General features: G+C 36.2%; 2 protein-coding genes across 2 annotated transcripts in view; both read left to right on the plus strand.

The window, feature by feature from the left end:
* The window catches only part of LOC142353031 (uncharacterized), a 280268-nt gene that overhangs the window by 56961 nt on the left and 203307 nt on the right, over nt 1-20000 (plus strand). The gene's annotated exons all lie outside the window — the stretch shown is intronic.
* Nucleotides 1762-17122, plus strand: LOC142353415 (uncharacterized). Its single transcript, XM_075405647.1, has 5 exons — nt 1762-1891; nt 4549-4886; nt 8131-8252; nt 8326-8408; nt 16748-17122. The coding sequence occupies exons 2-5, from the start codon at nt 4680-4682 to the stop codon at nt 17032-17034; spliced, it is 699 nt and encodes a 232-aa protein (XP_075261762.1). The 5' UTR covers nt 1762-1891; nt 4549-4679; the 3' UTR covers nt 17035-17122.

A 20000-nucleotide genomic window follows, 5' to 3' on the forward strand; every position in this document is an offset into this window, starting at 1 on the left:
AGTTAACTTGTGAGCCTGTTTTATTTATCAAAATTGCGAGAGTTCTTTTCTCTCTGTCATTTCACATGTAGATTGTGGTCATCAATATCTCAACGCCTCAAGAGAGTTCTTTTGTTCAGTATAGATGAAGTGAAAATTGATAAGTTTCATAAAGCTAAAGTTAGGTAAGATGGGAGTATTTTGTCATCTTGTGATCTTTTAACGCTGATGATCTTTCGAGCTTGCAATACTCAAGGTCTTGGCGGAAATTAAGACAAAAGACCACATCAGCTTTATATTTCCAGTTCGCAATTGGAAGAGATTTGCCCCTTTTTTTCAATCAGGTGTCCTTTAATTATGATGTGGCAGTTGGTAAGCTGATAACTAAATGGTCGGCCACGATTCTCGACGAATCAAGTTTTTTCCATAAGAAGTTCTCGATATTGATGAGCGCTAAACTCTTCTAAGTATCATTTTTGATTTAAGAGTTTATAGTCATCATAACTAATAATATCATTTTTTAAATTAAGAGTTTTATTGTCATTAAAACTAATAAATGGATTCATAGCAATCACAAATGATTGCTTTGAGAGGCACTTGTTCGGCATCTGGTTGGTATAGAGCTTTTGCAACGTAATGTCTAAAATTTGATGATTTGAAAAACGAATGACACCAAACGCGGGATGGGGAAGAAGTGTTCCATTGTTCCTCAATATATACCTTACGGCTTCTTAAGTTAAATTTTTTGGACTAATTTGATTTTTATTGGGTTGCCGTATAATGAAAAATAGGTCTCTGTGAGTGAGTGGCGGGTAATTATTCTCGTTTTTGTACCCGAAAAAAAAATGCAACGTCTAGAATAATCAGAAATGTTTGAGCACAGCTCACGGTATAACTCCCAATGATGTATCGTATCACTTCACCGAGCCAATTGACTGATCAACAGGACATTTATCAAGGCCTTTGTTTTTAAAAAAAACGCCAAAAAACGTTCTTTTTTTCTTTTGTTGATTAAAAATTATCATCCATGTTACTGACAAAACAATAATCAAATAGGTTTTCACTTAGCACATGTAAAGCAGTATACAAAAAGCGACCGTGAAAAAGTAATTGGGCGGAAATAGTTTTATTGATAAATTTTGTCGTGCAAAAATTATTTTTTTCCAATAATTTTTTTTTCAATAAATTTTCTATAAGATACTTCTCAGAGCTTCAGACGTCTTGTAAAAAAATTTTTTAAGATATGAGAAGCAGCAATACGTATCTTGCAAAGTTAATGAGAAATTATTGGTGAAAAAATGAATTGTTGTCTCGTGAGAGCCAATCTTATCAGTCAAAATGTTTGCACTCAAGTACCTTTTCAATTCACGATTTTTTATATAGTAGGTTACGAGCGCAAAAAAATTCTGTTTGCAACTGTTTTTTGAGAGTTGAAGTTTGTCAGGTAGTCCTATATAAAAGAACTACCTAAGTCAAATTGTTATCACGAGAACTCTGATAGAATTTTCAGCGATTTAAGTTAGTTGTTAGAATCATATCTGAACTTAAGTTTTTCAATGTTCCCGAATCTAATATTCCTTCCCGAGACAGCCAAAAAAAAATACTTTGAAGTCTGTACTTCAAAGTGTTCATCTTCTTTTTTATACGGTACCACAGAGGCGTAAGGGGGTTAAAATGACATTCGGGTCACTTTCCTCAATTTTTTCAACCACTCCCTCTTTTCTCTCTCTCTCTTTCTTGTCATAATTTCAGAGCAAACGAAATAACGCGGCTTTCTTGACGAAATGATGTTTGATATGAAAAATTTTGCTGGGTTCGCTATTTTCTTTCCGCTGTTTTTCACTTAGTGTCACTGAACATTGTGGTAGAGCGTTGCGTTTTATAATCAAAACTGGAGATGAGGCAGACGCAGGTACGTTTCTCCTCGAGTCAAGACCAGGGCCGGAATAAAAAAAAAATTAAAATTATGCAGCGAATAATGTTCAATTTTACTTCAAATTTGGATATATCCGCAACTGGGGTCTACAGCGAGAGTTTTTGGTGCAAGCAAAAAAAACAGTGACAATATTTGGTAATTAATTTTAACATAATGGTGAAAAACAAAGTAAGCCGAAGTAAAAAGGAGCCGACAAAAAAGCAAGCCGAAAGTTATGTAAAAAATATTTAACCTATCAGAAATTATTTTTTAAACCGTTAAAATCAACACTGTGCATAGTATTAAGGTGCATAATGTAATCCAATTCACCAAAGAAAAAATAATACGTCAAATTTTAGACATTTAGTGGACACGAGCCTCAGCGCTGCTCTCCATGGCCCATGCCTCTCATCCGCTGCGGGATGTTATCCGGAAACAGTGGGCCGGTTATTGCGACGCTTGCGAAGGGCCCCCACCAGCCCACTAGGGGCAACTTAAAATACAAGCATCTCAACATTTTTTTGGCTTACGTGACCTCAATATCAAAAATTCAGCTCGCTTGACCGCGACCTAACATAATACGTCACTCTTCTCCGCTCTTTTTTCAATAAGAATCCTATTTTTTCTAAACTGAGATGGTGTCAATTAGAACAAAATGAAAGAAAACTCAATTGGTAATTAACTTCAAAATTGTCCCTTTCGCTATTAATTGTTGGTTAGAAATAAAATAAGCAGTATTTAAATACCGAAATCATTGTTCACTAGAGCAAGTTGAGTTTTTGATTTAGGTTTCAATTAATTACACATAAATAACCTAAAAAAATAGCTAATGTAAAAATTGTAGCCCCAATAACAATATCAAATTCGTTGAGATTGGTTACGTCTGTCCATGAATGCTGGCACCTTGAGCCGTATATGAGATATTAACAAACTGCTTCCTCGTTCTGGGTTATGAACTTCCCTTTGATAAAGAAAGGAGAAAATAAAAATATTGTGGCTGATTTCCGTAGGTGGCGTACAACTATACCAACGTAATGCTATGATAATTATATGATTGCAGAAAACATTTTCAGTTTCTCATTCATTAAGTTTCCAAACCAATCTGATAAAAATTGTGAATTGATTTTTCCATCGAGATCCGAATAACAAAAATTAGTTTGCACCGACATCGGTAAACAACCTGCGCTGACAGAGTGAAGCAAATTTGAAAATAACAACAAAATGTTCACAGTTCTAACCGCGAACCTTGCCAAGACAAATTAAGCGTTAAAGTTTTGCTTCGATCTGGGTTTTCGTTGTAATGGCTCGGAATAATTTTTGTCAATGTATACATATTTTGCGCACAAAATCACAGCCCTTAGTGAACCGCAGTATTTTTCTCATATTAATTCAAAATAGTGTTAATTGCAAAGGCATTACTAGACAATAACTTTAAGAGCCAGCGTACCTATCATTGGATTTAAAACTTTTTTGCACCAATTGTGGAATTTTGAGACTTATCCCTAGTCGCTTAAGACAAATCGCTAGTTGTGGTTTTTAAGCATAAGAAATTGTTGGTATCGTCTGTTTTTTTTTTCTAGCAAAAAACGACAAATATCCTACCATTTATAAAACAGCATCATTATTTTCGTTCTGTATTTAACATAAGAGCCTTTTGGTGTGGTGCTTTTGAAACGTAAGACAGATTCAGCATCGTTGTTTTTTAAACGTAGAGATATTCGGCATGGTCGTTTTACTAACGTAAGAGAGGTTTGGATTTTTGAGAGCTATACCGTGAACTTTTATCTTTCGGGCTTTAACCGCAGATTAGTCTGGCTGAACAAACAAAAATATGGTCGGAATGTTCGCTTTCAAACGTACACAGTGGTCAAAAAACGTTGCTTGTAAACTACTAGAAAGCTTGTCAAAACTCAGTAAATCTGAAGTAAACAACAAAATTTTGTTCATTTTCCAGCAAATATGTTACATTTTAGAATCCAAAGGAACCACGAAAGTTATATTTGTTCAATTTATTTTTTGAGAACGAGTTAAAGAAGAATCTTCAACTTTTTTTACATCTTTTCACAATCTTTCAGAAATTTTGTCTAAGAAAAAACTTTTTTAAATTTCTGCAAAGGAAACACTATCATAACGTTTACTACATTATAAACAGAAAAATCAATATTTCTTACGTCTAAAACCTAAGATACGGACGATCTTTTAAGTTTAAATAACGAACATACCGACTGAAACATCTTGCTTGCAAAAATGACGATACTAAATCGTTCTCATGTTCGAAATCGACAATGCCGAACAATCTGAAGGGTACCGGCCTCTTACCAAAGTTTGTAGCCAAACGTACAAAAGATTTCTTACAATTCTTTTTTTGTCATTTTTGTTTGGTCCTTTGCAAACTAATGATGCATTGCTAGGCATAATACAAATTATAAAATTTTGCCGCAGAATCAAAGCAAAAAAAAACATTTAAAAAATTTGATAGTGCAAAAAATCGAGGCGCAAAGATTCTTGTGAAAAAAAAATTATCCTACAAGATCTTTAAGCATGAATGCAAATGGTTTTTTTTCTGCGATCGAAATCAAAGTTAAATTTTTTGTGTTAGATTTGGAAGAATAAGACAATACAAAAAACTGCATCATGATTTCTGTCTGCTTCAGGAACTGTGAATAACGTGTACGTGACGTTCTTCGTGTCTGGAACTTATACCCCGCTTCAGTGGCTCAACTGGCGAACTGCGTCACTCGGGCAACAAATTTCACCCGGTGAAACTAGCTCGTTTGACATACAAATGGAAGATTACGGCTCATTCTCAACCCAGTATCTTTTTATCGCGTTTTCTGATGCGAACGGAACTGTAGTTGACGATGATTGGAATGTGAAGTGGGTTTTGATGCAGGATGGATTCGAAACAGTTGTTTACGAACCAGAGGATGGATGGATTACACACACCGTTCCCATGAACTCCCTCAAACGTACCAAAAGATACCGAGAAGAGGTAAAGAGCAGTCAACAAAATCAGCCAATCCTTGGAAGAAGAAACAACACTGATTCATATTTTATTATTAATACGACAAAACAAAAAACCGTGTAAGATTATAGGCATCCATATTACAACTAAATCTCCATTTTCTTATTTCAAAAATACCTGTGTACGATTGCTCCCGAAACCCTCTAAAGTCTTGATTGTTTTTTTTGCATTTTGATTTGTATTTATGCATCGACTTTTGCGGCTTGAAGGTTTATATGAGATTTACTTTTTCAAATGGGTCAAGTTCTCCTTAGCTAAATCAGTCAAAACTTTGATTTTTTTTGGTGCTGAGCAATTTCAAAATGTGGAGAAGGGAGAGTGTTCGTTTGGTTCACAAAAAGTTACAAAAGATCAGCAACAAGATTAGGTGTGAAAAAAATTGCTGTAATTGAGCGAGATTTTTTGATCACTTGTGGCGTTTTAAAGAAGTTCAGTATTTCTCATCCAAAACTTTCAACCAAATGCTTTTCCTCGCTAATATTGAACGTGATCATTTAAGAAATTTTGACCATCAGAACCAAATACAAGTTTTTTATCTACAAATTTGATCAATTTTTGTCAGTTTGCTTCTTTGGACAATTTTTCGCAGGTTTTCTCAATTTTCTTCAATTTGTTTCTGCACTCAGCGAGTTTTTGGTTGAAATTCACCTAAAAATTGTTTTGATTACGTTTTTTGTTGCTATCAATTTTGATTTGTTTTATATAAAGATATCTGCAAGACATAAAGATATATTTTCTGACTCGTTCTTGTTTTTTTCGCCTTTGGGATAGTTTTGTGCCTACTATGTGCCGTTTTTCTAGAATGGGCATTGGAAAGTTGGATAGGCAGGATCTCACTGAACTTGTAAAAATCAGTTTGTGGTCTTATACTTTTGTGCTTTTTTTCTATTTTGGGCATTTTTTCATTGGCGTTTTTTCGTACGCAGAGTCACTGAATAAATAGAGTTGACACTGCTGTCTTTTCTTTGAACAAACATTGGGATCTTAAAATTCGCAGAAAAATTAAAAATAATTATTGTACACAATTGTAGTTTTTTATAGAAATTATTTCCATTTTTTCTCCCCAGGATCAACAGATATAAATTTTTTCCCGTATGCATCATTTCATTCATCTTAAAAAAGTTTGATAATCTGTAGATAAAAAGTTAGTTTTGGGTTGCAACTTTTGAGTTCATTTCAAGAAAACTTTGGAGACTGTGCTTCTTTGTTTCTTTTTGGCCTTTCTTACTAAAACTGGTTGATTAAAATAGCTCAGTGAAAGAAAGAAAACCAACCATTTAGTCATTTCGTCTAGAATCCACGTAAAATTTCGCTCCGAATCGATTCGGATTCTTCCGATTTTGTTTAAGATCTGTTCCCTTTTTTCAATGTCTTCTATTCAATGCAAAGTTAAATTGGACTAATGATCTTAATTACGCTGTAATAGTGAAAAAAACAAAAAAAGAGTAGTTTTATGGTCGAATATTGGTTCAAATTGCTTTAAAGTAGAGTGAGAAACAAAATTTTTCAATAGAATTTTTTTCAAGAAAGATTTTTTTCAAGTGTGTCAACCTGACTTGTGTTTTTGCTGCTTTCTTTTCATTTTAAATATATATATATATATATATATATATATATATATATAAATATATATTTGTATATATATATATATATATATATATTCATTGGAAAGTTGATAGAATTGTTTTAATAATGCCTGGTTGTAGATGATTTAACCCCCCAAATACATCTTAAGGTTTTTCAAGACTTGCCAGCTATTTGTCTACTAGACGTTTTTGTGAATGTTTTTGTGAAGTTGAGCTTTTCTTGCTTTTCTTACCGTTTTTTTGCCAATTTAATGATATGTGTCAATAGTTCTTCATTGATGATTTTTCAAATTATTTTACTAGGATAGAAAGAACTCTACCCGCTGAAAAAAATTACTCAAAAATTGTTTGAAAAATGTTGATTTTATTCCGTTTTTGGACGTTTTTTTGCTCTACTCTCTTTTAGCCTCTTTTACTGAAAGCTCCCAGTAAACTTTTGATGAGACATTTAGACCAATTCTTCTTTCATATCCAATGATTTTCACTTCATTTTTTGACTTGCGTTCGGAACGTTAAATTTCTTGTGTTGCCGCTTTTTGGCGCGTTTTTTTTCTGGCTTTTCGTCTCAATAACGATGGATCTCACTGGCCGCTTTTTATACATTTGATGATTTATTTAAGTATTGAAGGTTTTAACTATTTCGTTTGAATGTATTATTTGTTCTGACAGTGAGTCTTGCTATTGGCATGTCTCTTGCTTCTAATGAAACATTTTTGGATGCTTTTAATAGTTTTTTCAATAAGTTTTTTCAGAACTTAACACGACTTATCTCAAAAAATCTTGCATTATTTCTTATGTTACCTGATTTTTGTAATCGTTTTTCCTTGTTTTTTGCGTAGTCGTTAAAGTAAGTCTCTTTGCTCCCTAATCAGACAGAATTGAATGCATTTTGTGTTTCAGTTTACTGCTGATACTTTTTTAGACTTGGACACCAGCACTTTTCAAAAATTTTGAACTTTTGAATATTTTCTGCAATTGTTGCTACATTTGTTACGTATTCATCTAACTTTTTTGTTGATTTTGTTGACGATGGTGAATGTCTTCTGCCAACTCACATTGAGAAAGAAGAAAACAAAACCTATTCGGGTTTTCTTTGTCTAACTCGATGATTTTGTTGCCAGATATTTTGACTGAAATCTGAGAAACAGGTTTTCGCAAAATTTTGTTCACTTTATGATTTGTTCCTTCTCGGACACTGACCTTTTCAGAGGAGTATGATAGTAATTTTTCAGTATATTAAAAGTTTTGAATTGTAACTCCAGACTGCTCTGCTATGTTTTTCTTTTGTTTTGCTTTTTAATAACCTTTCAAAGAAATTCTTGCTGGATTCGTTTGTCAATGGTTGGATTCGTGTGAAAAAGCTGTAAAATTAACTATGAAATTTTGAACCATTGGAAGCGAAAACCCTTTCTCATCGTTACGCTTACAAATTATTAATTTTTTAATAACACGTTACTATATATAAAATTTTAGCAGGTGCTCCAGTGGGGAAAGGTAAGGTTCATGTACCTACATAGTTGGGGCGGCGGCGGGGGGAGGGGGCAGAACAAATCCCATTTACAGGTTTTCCTTTATTTGTTTTTGTCACTGGAAAATGAATCTGGGCTATTGTATTTTTTTCTCAGGTCATGTGGCCAAAAAACTGTCCGGCACCGAGCGCAACAGTTCCGGGCATCGCTGACAGATGTTATCATATGGCACGGGTAGATAGCACCCTTCGTACCGCTGTGGACTACTGTTCCAAAACGTATGTAGCGTTCGAAAGTGTACCAAGCGTTCGGTAACCAAAATAGTTGTCTGGTGATCAATTTTATTTTCAGCTGTGGCCCCAATTCATCTCTGATCAGCTTCAAACAACAAGATTATATTGCGAATGTCTCGGACCATTACAACTTAGCACAAGGTATTATCTGATTTCTTGTATCCCAGGTTGAGGTGCCATCCGCAAGTGACCTCTGATCAGACCAACTCCAACGCACACGGTGTATTCCCAGACCAAAATTACAGGGGCTAGGATTTGGTTCGAGCACAAAATAGTATGATCAGAGGTCACTTCGGTCTGCTGATGGTATGATCAAAGGTCATTTCGGTCTGCTGATGGTGTGATCAGAGGCCACTTCAGCATGGGAATGGTCTGATCAGAGGCGGATTCAAGCGCACATTAGTCTGGTCAGAGACCCTTTCGAGTGGAATTTTTTTCTTTTGAATGTTTTGGGTTTTTGGCTCTGCCAAGAGAGGTGTTGGCTCTGCCAAGAGGCAACAATAAGCAGCATTCTTATCAAAGACACATCTGGTGCCTGATGTATTTGATCAGAACCAAAGGGATCCAACTGATAGAAAAATGCCAGTCCTCTTTAAACGAAATTTCTATTTACTGTAGAGCGCGACGGTTTTTATGGAAAGCTGTCTAAATTCATCCATTGAGTTCGAAATATGCACCATTGGTATACCAAATAAAACTTTTCTCAGCAGTTGGGTTTTCTTTTCTTAAGCAATTATACTTTTAGAATGATCTTTTCTCTAGATGAGTTTAATAATGCAAACATCAATTATTATGAAATGAAAATATCAAAACAAAATTTTTTTCATAGTCAAAGCCATTCACTGCTCAGACTATTTTGAACGTAATTGAGTCTGATCAGAGGTGATTTCAAGCGCACATTAGTCTGATCAGGAGTGACTTTCGAAAGCACAATAGTCTGATCAGAAGAGATTTTGAGCTCACAAGCGTCTGGACCATGGTGAGCTCAAAATACTGATCATGTTCCAAGATTCTGCTAGATGGTGATATTCTAGCCGAATCTGTCAGAACAAGGTGCTATCTGACAGAAAAAGTTAGAATAGCGGGCCATCTGATAGAAACTTGAGAGAGTTATATCTCGAGGAAAAACCTTTCTCAGTACCGTTTCAACAAAGTTATTGTCTACAAAAGTCATTCATAGAGAAAAATAGATCGAAAGTCAGCGTTTTTGCATAACTTTTGTCTGCGTTGTTCTTTCATGCTTAAGCGAAAGATTAAGTGACCATTCATTTTCTTTTTTGGGAAAAATCGTTTAATAAATCGCTTAAAATATGTAACTTAGTCTTTTCCTAACGGAATAAAAGGAAAAAATCAATAAATGTGTAAATTTTTTATTGGAATCATGTACAGTCGTTCTTGATTCTGCTCTCTTGCAATGCAGTTACAGCGCTTTGCAAAATTGATTTGACACTGGCGTCGGTCGTCGACGAGTGGGCCATTATTATTCCTTACTGTGCCAAAAGTTGAAGAATGCTAATTGCAACAGATTTTGTTATCAAAATATCAGTGTGCTCAAAAGTATGGTTGAGGTACCATCCGAAAGTTTTAACTATTTCGTTTGAATGTATTATTTGTTCTGACAGTGAGTCTTGCTATTGGCATGTCTCTTGCTTCTAATGAAACATTTTTGGATGTTTTTAATAGTTTTTTCAATAAGTTTTTTCAGAACTTAACACGACTTATCTCAAAAAATCTTGCATTATTTCTTATGTTACCTGATTTTTGTAATCGTTTTTCCTTGTTTTTTGCGTAGTCGTTAAAGTAAGTCTCTTTGCCACCTAATCAGACAGAATTGAATGCATTTTGTGTTTCAGTTTACTGCTGATACTTTTATAGACTTGGACACCAGCACTTTTCAAAAATTTTGAACTTTTGAATATTTTCTGCATTTGTTGCTACATTTGTTACGTATTCATCTAACTTTTTTGTTGATTTTGTTGACGATGGTGAATGTCTTCTGCCAACTCACATTGAGAAAGAAGAAAACAAAACCTATTCGGGTTTTCTTTGCCTAACTCGATGATTTTGTTGCCAGATATTTTGACTGAAATCTGAGAAACAGGTTTTCGCAAAATTTTGTTCACTTTATGATTTGTTCCTTCCCGGACACTGACCTTTTCAGAGGAGTATGATAGTAGTTTTTCAGTATGTTCAAAGTTTTGAATTGTAACTCCAGACTGCTCTGCTATGTTTTTCTTTTGTTTTGCTTTTTAATAACCTTTCAAAGAAATTCTTGCTGGATTCGTTTGTCAATGGTTGGATTCGTGTGAAAAAGCTGTAAAATTAACTATGAAATTTTGAACCATTGGAACCGAAAACCCTTTCTCATCGTTACGCTTACAAATTATTAAATATTTAATAACACGTTACTATATATAAAATTTTAGCAGGTGCTCCAGTGGGGAAAGGTAAGGTTCATGTACTTACATAGTAGGGGCGGCGGCGGGGGGAGGGGGCAGAACAAATCCCATTTACAGGTTTTCCTTTATTTGTTTTTGTCACTGGAAAATGAATCTGGGCTATTGTATTTTTTTCTCAGGTCATGTGGCCAAAAAACTGTCCGGCACCGAGCGCAACAGTTCCGGGGATCGCTGACAGATGTTATCATATGGCACGGGTAGATAGCACCCTTCGCAACGCTGTGGACTACTGTTCAAAAACGTATGTAGCGTTCGAAAGTGTACCAAGCGTTCGGTAACCAAAATAGTTGTCTGGTGATCAATTTTATTTTCAGCTGTGGCCCCAATTCATCTCAGATCAGCTTCAAACAACAAGATTATATTGCGAATGTCTCGGACCATTACAACTTAGCACAAGGTATTATCTGATTTCTTGTATCCCAGGTTGAGGTGCTATCCGCAAGTGACCTCTGATCAGACCAACTCCAACGCACACGGTGTATTCCCAGACCAAAATTACAGGGGCTAGGATTTGGTTCGAGCACAAAATAGTATGATCAGAGGCCACTTCAGCATGGGAATGGTCTGATCAGAGGCGGATTCAAGCGCGCATTAGCCTTGTCAGAGACCCTTTCGAGTGGAATTTTTCTCTTTTGAATGTTTTGTGTTTTTGGCTCTGCCAAGAGAGGTGTTGGCTCTGCCAAGAGGCAACAATAAGCAGCATTCTTATCAAAGACACATCTGGTGCCTGATGGATTTGATCAGAACCAAAGGGATCCAACTGATAGAAAAATGCCAGTCCTCTTTAAACGAAATTTCTATTTACTGTAGAGCGCGACGGTTTTTATGGAAAGCAGTCTAAATTCATCCATTGAGTTCGAAATATGCACCATTGGTATACCAAAATAAACTTTTCTCAGCAGTTGGGTTTTTTTTCTTAAGCAATTATACTTTTAGAATGGTCTTTTCTCTAGATGAGTTTAATAATGCAAACATCAATTATTATGAAATGAAAATATCAAAACAAAATTTTTTTCATAGTCAAAGCCATTCACTGCTCAGACTATTTTGAACGTAATTGAGTCTGATCAGAGGTGATTTCAAGCGCACATTAGTCTGATCAGGAGTGACTTTCGAAAGCACAATAGTCTGATCAGAAGAGATTTTGAGCTCACAAGCGTCTGGACGATGGTGAGCTCAAAATACTGATCATGTTCCAAGATTCTGCTAGATGGTGATATTCTAGCCGAATCTGTCAGAACAAGGTGCTATCTGACAGAAAAAGTTAGAATAGCGGGCCATCTGATAGAAACTTGAGACAGTTATATCTCGAGGAAAAACCTTTCTCAGTACCGTTTCAACAAAGTTATTGTCTACAAAAGTCATTCATAGAGAAAAATAGATCGAAAGTCAGCGTTTTTGCATAACTTTTGTCTACGTTGTTCTTTCATGCTTAAGCGAAAGATTAAGTGACCATTCATTTTCTTTTTTGGGAAAAACAGTTTAATAAATCGCTGAAAATATGTAACTTAGTCTTTTCCTAACGGAATAAAAGGAAAAAATCAAAAAATGTGTAAATTTTTTATTGGAATTTATGTACAGTCGTTCTTGATTCTGCTCTCTTGCAATGCAGTTACAGCGCTTTTGCAAAATTGATTTGACACTGGCGTCGGTCGTCGACGAGTGGGCCATTATTATTCCTTACTGTGCCAAAAGTTGAAGAATGCTAATTGCAACAGATTTTGTTATCAAAATATCAGTGTGCTGAAAAGTATGGTTGAGGTACCATCCGAAAGTTTTAACTATTTCGTTTGAATGTATTATTTGTTCTGACAGTGAGTCTTGCTATTGGCATGTCTCTTGCTTCCAATGAAACATTTTTGGATGTTTTTAATAGTTTTTTCAATAAGTTTTTTCAGAACTTAACACGACTTATCTCAAAAAATCTTGCATTATTTCTTATGTTACCTGACTTTTGTAATCGTTTTTCCTTGTTTTTTGCGTAGTCGTTAAAGTAAGTCTCTTTGCCACCTAATCAGACAGAATTGAATGCATTTTGTGTTTCAGTTTACTGCTGATACTTTTATAGACTTGGACACCAGCACTTTTCAAAAATTTTGAACTTTTGAATATTTTCTGCATTTGTTGCTGCATTTGTTACGTATTCATCTAACTTTTTTGTTGATTTTGTTGACGATGGTGAATGTCTTCTGCCAACTCACATTGAGAAAGAAGAAAACAAAACCTATTCGGGTTTTCTTTGCCTAACTCGATGATTTTGTTGCCAGATATTTTGACTGAAATCTGAGAAACAGGTTTTCGCAAAATTTTGTTCACTTTATGATTTGTTCCTTCCCGGACACTGACCTTTTCAGAGGAGTATGATAGTAGTTTTTCAGTATGTTCAAAGTTTTGAATTGTAACTCCAGACTGCTCTGCTATGTTTTTCTTTTGTTTTGCTTTTTAATAACCTTTCAAAGAAATTCTTGCTGGATTCGTTTGTCAATGGTTGGATTCGTGTGAAAAAGCTGTAAAATTAACTATGAAATTTTGAACCATTGGAACCGAAAACCCTTTCTCATCGTTACGCTTACAAATTATTAATTTTTTAATAACACGTTACTATATATAAAATTTTAGCAGGTGCTCCAGTGGGGAAAGGTAAGGTTCATGTACCTACATAGTAGGGGCGGCGGCGGGGGGAGGGGGCAGAACAAATCCCATTTACAGGTTTTCCTTTATTTGTTTTTGTCACTGGAAAATGTATCTGGGCTATTGTATTTTTTTCTCAGGTCATGTGGCCAAAAAACTGTCCGGCACCGAGCGCAACAGTTCCGGGGATCGCTGACAGATGTTATCATATGGCACGGGTAGATAGCACCCTTCGCAACGCTGTGGACTACTGTTCAAAAACGTATGTAGCGTTCGAAAGTGTACCAAGCGTTCGGTAACCAAAATAGTTGTCTGGTGATCAATTTTATTTTCAGCTGTGGCCCCAATTCATCTCTGATCAGCTTCAAACAACAAGATTATATTGCGAATGTCTCGGGCCATTACAACTTAACACAAGGTATTATCTTGTATCCCAGGTTGAGGTGCCATCCGCAAGTGACCTCTGATCAGACCAAGTCCAACGCACACGGTGTGTTCCCAGACCAAAATTACAGGGGCTAAGATTTGGTTCGAGTGCACAATAGTATGATCAGAGGTCAATTCGGTCTGCTGATGGTATGATCAAAGGTCACTTCGGTCTGCTGATGGTGTGATCAGAGGTCACTTCAGCATGGGAATGGTCTGATTAGAGGCGGATTCAAGCGCACATTAGTCTGGTCAGAGACCCTTTCGAGTGGATTTTTTTTCTTTTGAATGTTTTGTGTTTTTGGCTCTGCCAAGAGAGGTGTTGGCTCTGCCAAGAGGCAACAAAAAGCAGCATTCTTATCAAAAACACATCTGGTGCCTGATGGATTTGATCAGAACCAAAGGGATCCAACTGATAGAAAAATGCCAGTCCCCTTAAAACGAAATTTCTATTTACTGTAGAGCGCGACGGTTTTTATGGAAAGCTGTCTAAATTCATCCATTGAGTTTGAAATATGCACCATTGGTATACCAAAATAAATTTTTCTCAGCAGTTGGGTTCTTTTCTTTAGCAATTATACTTTTAGATTGGTCTTTTCTCTAGATGAGTTTAATAATGCAAACATCAATTATTATGAAATGAAAATATCAAAACAAAATTCTTTCATAGTCAAAGCCATTCACTGCTCAGACTATTTTGAACGTAATTGAGTCTGATCAGAGGTGATTTCAAGCGCACATTAGTCTGATCAGGAGTGACTTTCGAAAGCACAAAAGTCTGATCAGAAGAGATTTTGAGCTCACAAGCGTCTGGACGATGGTGAGCTCAAAATACTGATCATGTTCCAAGATTCTGCTAGATGGTGATATTCTAGCCAAATCTGTCAGAACAAGGTGCTATCTGACAGAAAAAATTAGAATAGCGGGCCATCTGATAGAATCTTGAGACAGTTATATCTCGAGGAAAAACCTTTCTCAGTGCCGTTTCAACAAAGTTATTGTCTACAAAAGTCATTCATAGAGAAAAATGGATCGAAAGTCAGCGTTTTTGCATAACTTTTGTCTACGTTGTTCTTTCATGCTTAAGTGAAAGATTAAGTGACCATTTATTTTCTTTTTTGGGAAAAATCGTTTAATAAATCCCTTAAAATATGTAACTTAGTCTTTTCCTAACGGATTAAAAGGAAAAAATCAAAAAATGTGCAAATTTTTTATTGGAATCATGTACGGTCGTTCTTGATTCTGCTCTCTTGCAATGCAGTTACAGCGCTTTTGCAAAATTGATTTGACACTGGCGTCGGTCGTCGACGAGTGGGCCATTATTATTCCTTACTGTGCCAAAAGTTGAAGAATGCTAATTGCAACAGATTTTGTTATCAAAATATCAGTGTGCTCAAAAGTATGGTTGAGGTGCCATCCGAAAGTGACGACTGGTCAGACAGTGCCAGACGAAAATTATCTCTGATCAGAATCTCCCAGACAAAGTGTCAACGGATCAGACAGAAGTGCGCTCGAAACAGCGTGTGCGATCGAAGTGCGCTCGAAGTTGTCTACTATCAGACATTACCAGACGGAAATTCCATCTGATCAGACTGAAATTATACCATTGTCCATATAATATTGCGACCATTGCCCAGAACAAACCCAGACCAATGTCCAAACTGTTGTGCGCTCAAAAAAATTTCTGATCAGACTATTGTGCGCTCGAAAGTCATTCCTGATCACATTATTGCGCGCTCGAAATTGTCACTGATAGGACTCAATTGTTTTTCTTTGCAATAATGTGTTCACTCCATAAAAATAAATTTTTGCAGTATAAAATTAATCTAAAAAAGTCAATTCTAACATTATTGCTAATGAAACAATACCCAACTGTTCAGAAATAAATTTAGTTAGTTTACCCTTAGTGCATTTTCCCAAAAATCAGCTTTCTACTTAAAAGGTCATGGTCTACAATTAATCGAAATTTCCTTTTAAGGAGACCGGCATTTGCTATCAGCTGGCTTTCTTTCGTTCTGATCAAAGCCATTAAACTGTAGAGGTGTCTTTGATTAGAATGCTACCTTCTTGTTGCGTCTTGGCCAACATCTTTCAGGAACAAAAATACAAAAATCGAAAGAAAAGAAACACGCACGAAAGTGACCTCTGATGAGACCCAAATGCACTCGAAAACTTCTCTGATCCGAGTAATGTGCACTTGAATCCGCCTTGAGCCGACCAACCCAGACGGAAATTTCCTCTGATCAGACCATAACCATCTTGAATAAGCCTTTGATCAGATGAACCACATAGCCAAGTGACCTCTGATCATACCATGGTTCGCTCGAACCAAATCTCAGATCCTGTAATTTTGGTCTGGAAGGACACCGTGTGTGTTGCAATTGGGTCTGATCAGAAGCCACCTCCGATTGGCACCTCAACCTCTTATCCTATGTATTGTACCGTATGGCATCTTCTCCAGGTAATCCCGAGACTACACGAGAAATAGCTTGGCAATTTCAAATCAATTCACCGAGGAAAACAATTGTTCCCCCTTTTTCAAAGTTATTGCTATCCAATATTCTGCTCACCCTTAAAAATAGGTGAGAAAAAAAACAGTGAGGCACTAAAATCAATGCTAGTGCAGCTTAGTTTTTTTTGTCAGGAGTTAGTAATTACGTGATAAAAAACCTTTTGTTCAGGTTTTTTTTGCCCTGTTGCCCTCTCGCGTTAACGGAATCTAATATTTGAAAAAGAAACTATGGAAAAGTTTTTCCAGCATTTTGATCCTCTTAACAAGTTTTAACGTAAATTCCAGTCCCCCTCGGATCTTGAACTCAGAACTCGTGTGCAAGCACCCTCAAGCCAGGGCTGCATTTCCCTCATAAATAAGTCCTCGCCGCACTCCATTTATAGATGGATGCTCCTATCAGGATTATATGCACTCTTGTTTGACCAAAAATTACCATTGTTTCACTTTGACAGACCAGCTTTTCTGGGTGGACTTTGCAAAAATTAAAATCTACAGTGGACTAAATATTCTCAAAGACTACTACTGGGCTGATTTGAAAAACTTTCAACCTATCGATTACGATTCCATCGTGTGGTACGATGGCGAGCCGAGAAAACGCGACAACGAACTGTGCGGTTGTTCACGAGGAGGTGATGGAGGAAAAATGCATGACTGTTACTGTCACGGATCTGCCTACGTTATCTGTGAGGTTTCAGATCCCAGTATCATGAACAGTACAGTCTATGACTGCTGGTGGTGAATTACCGCCTACACCATCTGGTCAACAAACCCATATTAATCGAATTTCGATAACAAACCCAACTATTTCTGCCAAATCGTTAAAAAAGACTCAAAATCTGCTAAATATTGCGTGATCTTTAATAGAACGATATTTGATCCACAGCAAACGTACACCATACGCATTGTGTTTTGCCGAAATATTATAAAGATTTGACCCACTCGGTGTAAAATTTTGGGTTCAAATCTATAATATTGATCTCTGAAGAAAATTTTCTCATGTTCAAATTTTGGAATTTAAAATTTGAGGAATTTCAGACGTTTTGGTACAAAATTTGTACCACATCTACGACCAATCTATCTTAGTTTTTTATTTTTCTCGCCGGAGTGTTTCACTTGAGAAAAAAATGCAATTGATCACAGTCAGAAAACAGTTTTGTACATTTCAGCCATGTATGAGCGTTTATACATTTTCGGGGCCAACATAGGAAATTAAACTCATTCTCTAGCTATTGGTCATATGTATACACTCTCTGACAAATTAAGACGCAGAAAGTTCAGCTCTAAATGTAAAACTATCTGTTTTAAATTAATTCACTGCCAACATAATGTCGACTGATTTTTTTCTGTTTTCATATCAATTGCCGCAGAGATATTGGAGATTTGGTAGTGTGCTAAAGGCTGTTATACTAACCAGCTAATGAACATCCATACAGAAGTCAGCATTTTCCGAAATCAGCAGTAAGTTGAGTTCCATAAGATCTATTCAACTTGCTCACGCCTCCATTATCTTATGAAGTTTTTTTTTCATTTTGGATTTACAACATTTTTCAAAAAGGCGAAAAGATTTTATGTTAAACTCAACTTACGGCTTCATACAAAATACTTTTCAACCTGCGAATAGACTTGTCAAGATTTTTCAGTCTAGATTTTGAACATCGGATTATTATGCATTGATTGATGTTTAAGCAATATTATGTGCCCAATGTCATGCTGACTAAAATTGACGTCAAAAATAGACAGTTTACATACAAATCCGCATTTTGTTGGTTAATTTTTGTCGATGACGCGCATTTCTATTTTCTTAATTTACAAGAACCCATTCTCTACTTTGAAATTTATGGTGGAATTAAGCTAAAATAACTCAACAGATGATCGTTTCAGTGTTCTACAAGCAGGAACTACATTGTATATTACCATTACAAAGTGTTTTGGGAAACGATAAACATTTCCTTTTTGTGGATGAATCAGACAATTGGCAGGTTAATAATGACCCATAGCTCTGTTCTCAACGACAAAGAAATTTTTGACTCAGTGGGCAGAACAGTTTTAGCCTACTTGAAATGCTCAAAATGTGTGAACTGGGTTAATCTTATACGTGAATGCTCGTTGTTAAATGTAAGCCTTCTTTATAAGATTTGGAGACTCTATTTCCACGTTCTTAGTAACTGTAGTTCATCTTTTAAAATGGTTATGCGAAATCAAAGTTTCTGATTCAACGAAATACAAATTTTATTGAGTTTTCCTCTCTAGGAAACTGTCCACTTAGTTCAGCAAATAGAGGGTTGATTGTCAATTGTTGTTAGAACTGGATATGTTAGAATTTTTGTGATCTTCGGTGCTTTATAATACAAAACAAAATCATTAAGTGGGTACTCATTGTCCTTTTTTTCATTTTTTTGCCTCATCACAACCATGTACATAACATAATCCCTTAAAAGTGGAATTCTTATTGAAAATTGATGCTGACACGAATGTCATGGTGAGCTTTCATGCTCAAATCCGGTGTTTCTTAGAAGAAGTGAGTTCCATATAAGCATCTAAAGTCGTACATTAGGTTGCCATTGTCTCCCCAGAAGCACCTACAAGGTTCATTGTTTTGACTTTTTCACTTTTGACTCAGCTCTCTGCCAATCAATAGACTCGTATTTGATTGGGTCGGAATTCTCTGAATCTACCCAATGGAGTCTGTTATAAAACATATATTCTATTTTGTTTGGTTTCCTCTTAGTTGTATAGTTGGAGATGCGTCCACGACTCTTCCAAGCCGACAAATAGCCCTCGGTGTCAGACCCTTCAGCACCCAGACCACATCTCCTACTTCTAAGGGAGGATGATTATATCTGGAAGTTTCCGTCTCTTGATCAATGAGGGCACGTACTCATTTATCAAACGCCGTCAAACGTAGTTCATCAAGTGCTGAACGTGCTTCTAGTTCTTGATACTAGCTGGATATTGATCTTAAAGATTTACAGGTGGCAGTTAACTTTGTGGAAACTGAATGAGGAAAACATTTGAAGTAAGTAGCTCTTCTTTTTCGGGCATATCGGCAACTTTCATCAAGCGCCATGAAATGAGGACTGCTTCAACCTCAACCGCTATTGTCTGGAATGTGTCGAGGGAGAGAGTGAGAAAGAGGGAGGCGCTTAGTTCCTAGAATGATCCAGAGCGTTTTCCTGACGCTCTGCGTCAATCATTCCACACGCCAACAAAAAGGGCCGTACGGTAGTTTGAGTTTCCATGTGTTGATGAAAGTTCAATTTTTTTGTCTAAAGCCTTAACGCAGTTTTCTAACTCGTTGAATGTGTTCAGAAATGTTTTCCAATTATCGCTCTAAGGAAAATTTGGTTGACACCAACTGCAGCAAGTGAATATCCAATAAGCACTAAGGAAAGTGTCAGTGTTCATCTCTGGACATGTTTCCAAATGGACTGCTCACATAACCAGTCAAATAAAACTGAGTCCATCTGCTTCGCGATTTGACACATTTTCTTTTCAGTATAAGTTTGCCCAACGAAATTCAGTCCTGTGCTGGCAAAATCCAGTCTCCTCTGGTGAAGTGCGAAAGGCTGGAAGTGGGGCATTAAATTGTTGCATGTTCTGAGTGTGGAAACCGCGGCCCAGAATACAACGGTGTGTTATTGTAGGCAAGGTCTTTCGTAGTTCGATGACCAAGTAACACTGTTGTACGAAAGTGTTGACGGGTTC

Source organism: Convolutriloba macropyga, chromosome 14 (assembly GCF_964194025.1).
Source record: "Convolutriloba macropyga chromosome 14, txConMacr16.3, whole genome shotgun sequence".
Lineage (NCBI taxonomy): Eukaryota > Metazoa > Xenacoelomorpha > Acoela > Convolutidae > Convolutriloba > Convolutriloba macropyga.

Coding starts and splice junctions, on each gene's coding strand:
- LOC142353415 (XM_075405647.1), top strand. CDS start 4,680: ATGGAAGATTACGGCTCATTCTCAACCCAGTATCTTTTTATCGCGTTT. Junction 8,253..8,325: donor GTGGACTACTGTTCCAAAAC/GTATGTAGCGTT, acceptor TTTTATTTTCAG/CTGTGGCCCCAATTCATCTC. Junction 8,409..16,747: donor CCATTACAACTTAGCACAAG/GTATTATCTGAT, acceptor TCACTTTGACAG/ACCAGCTTTTCTGGGTGGAC.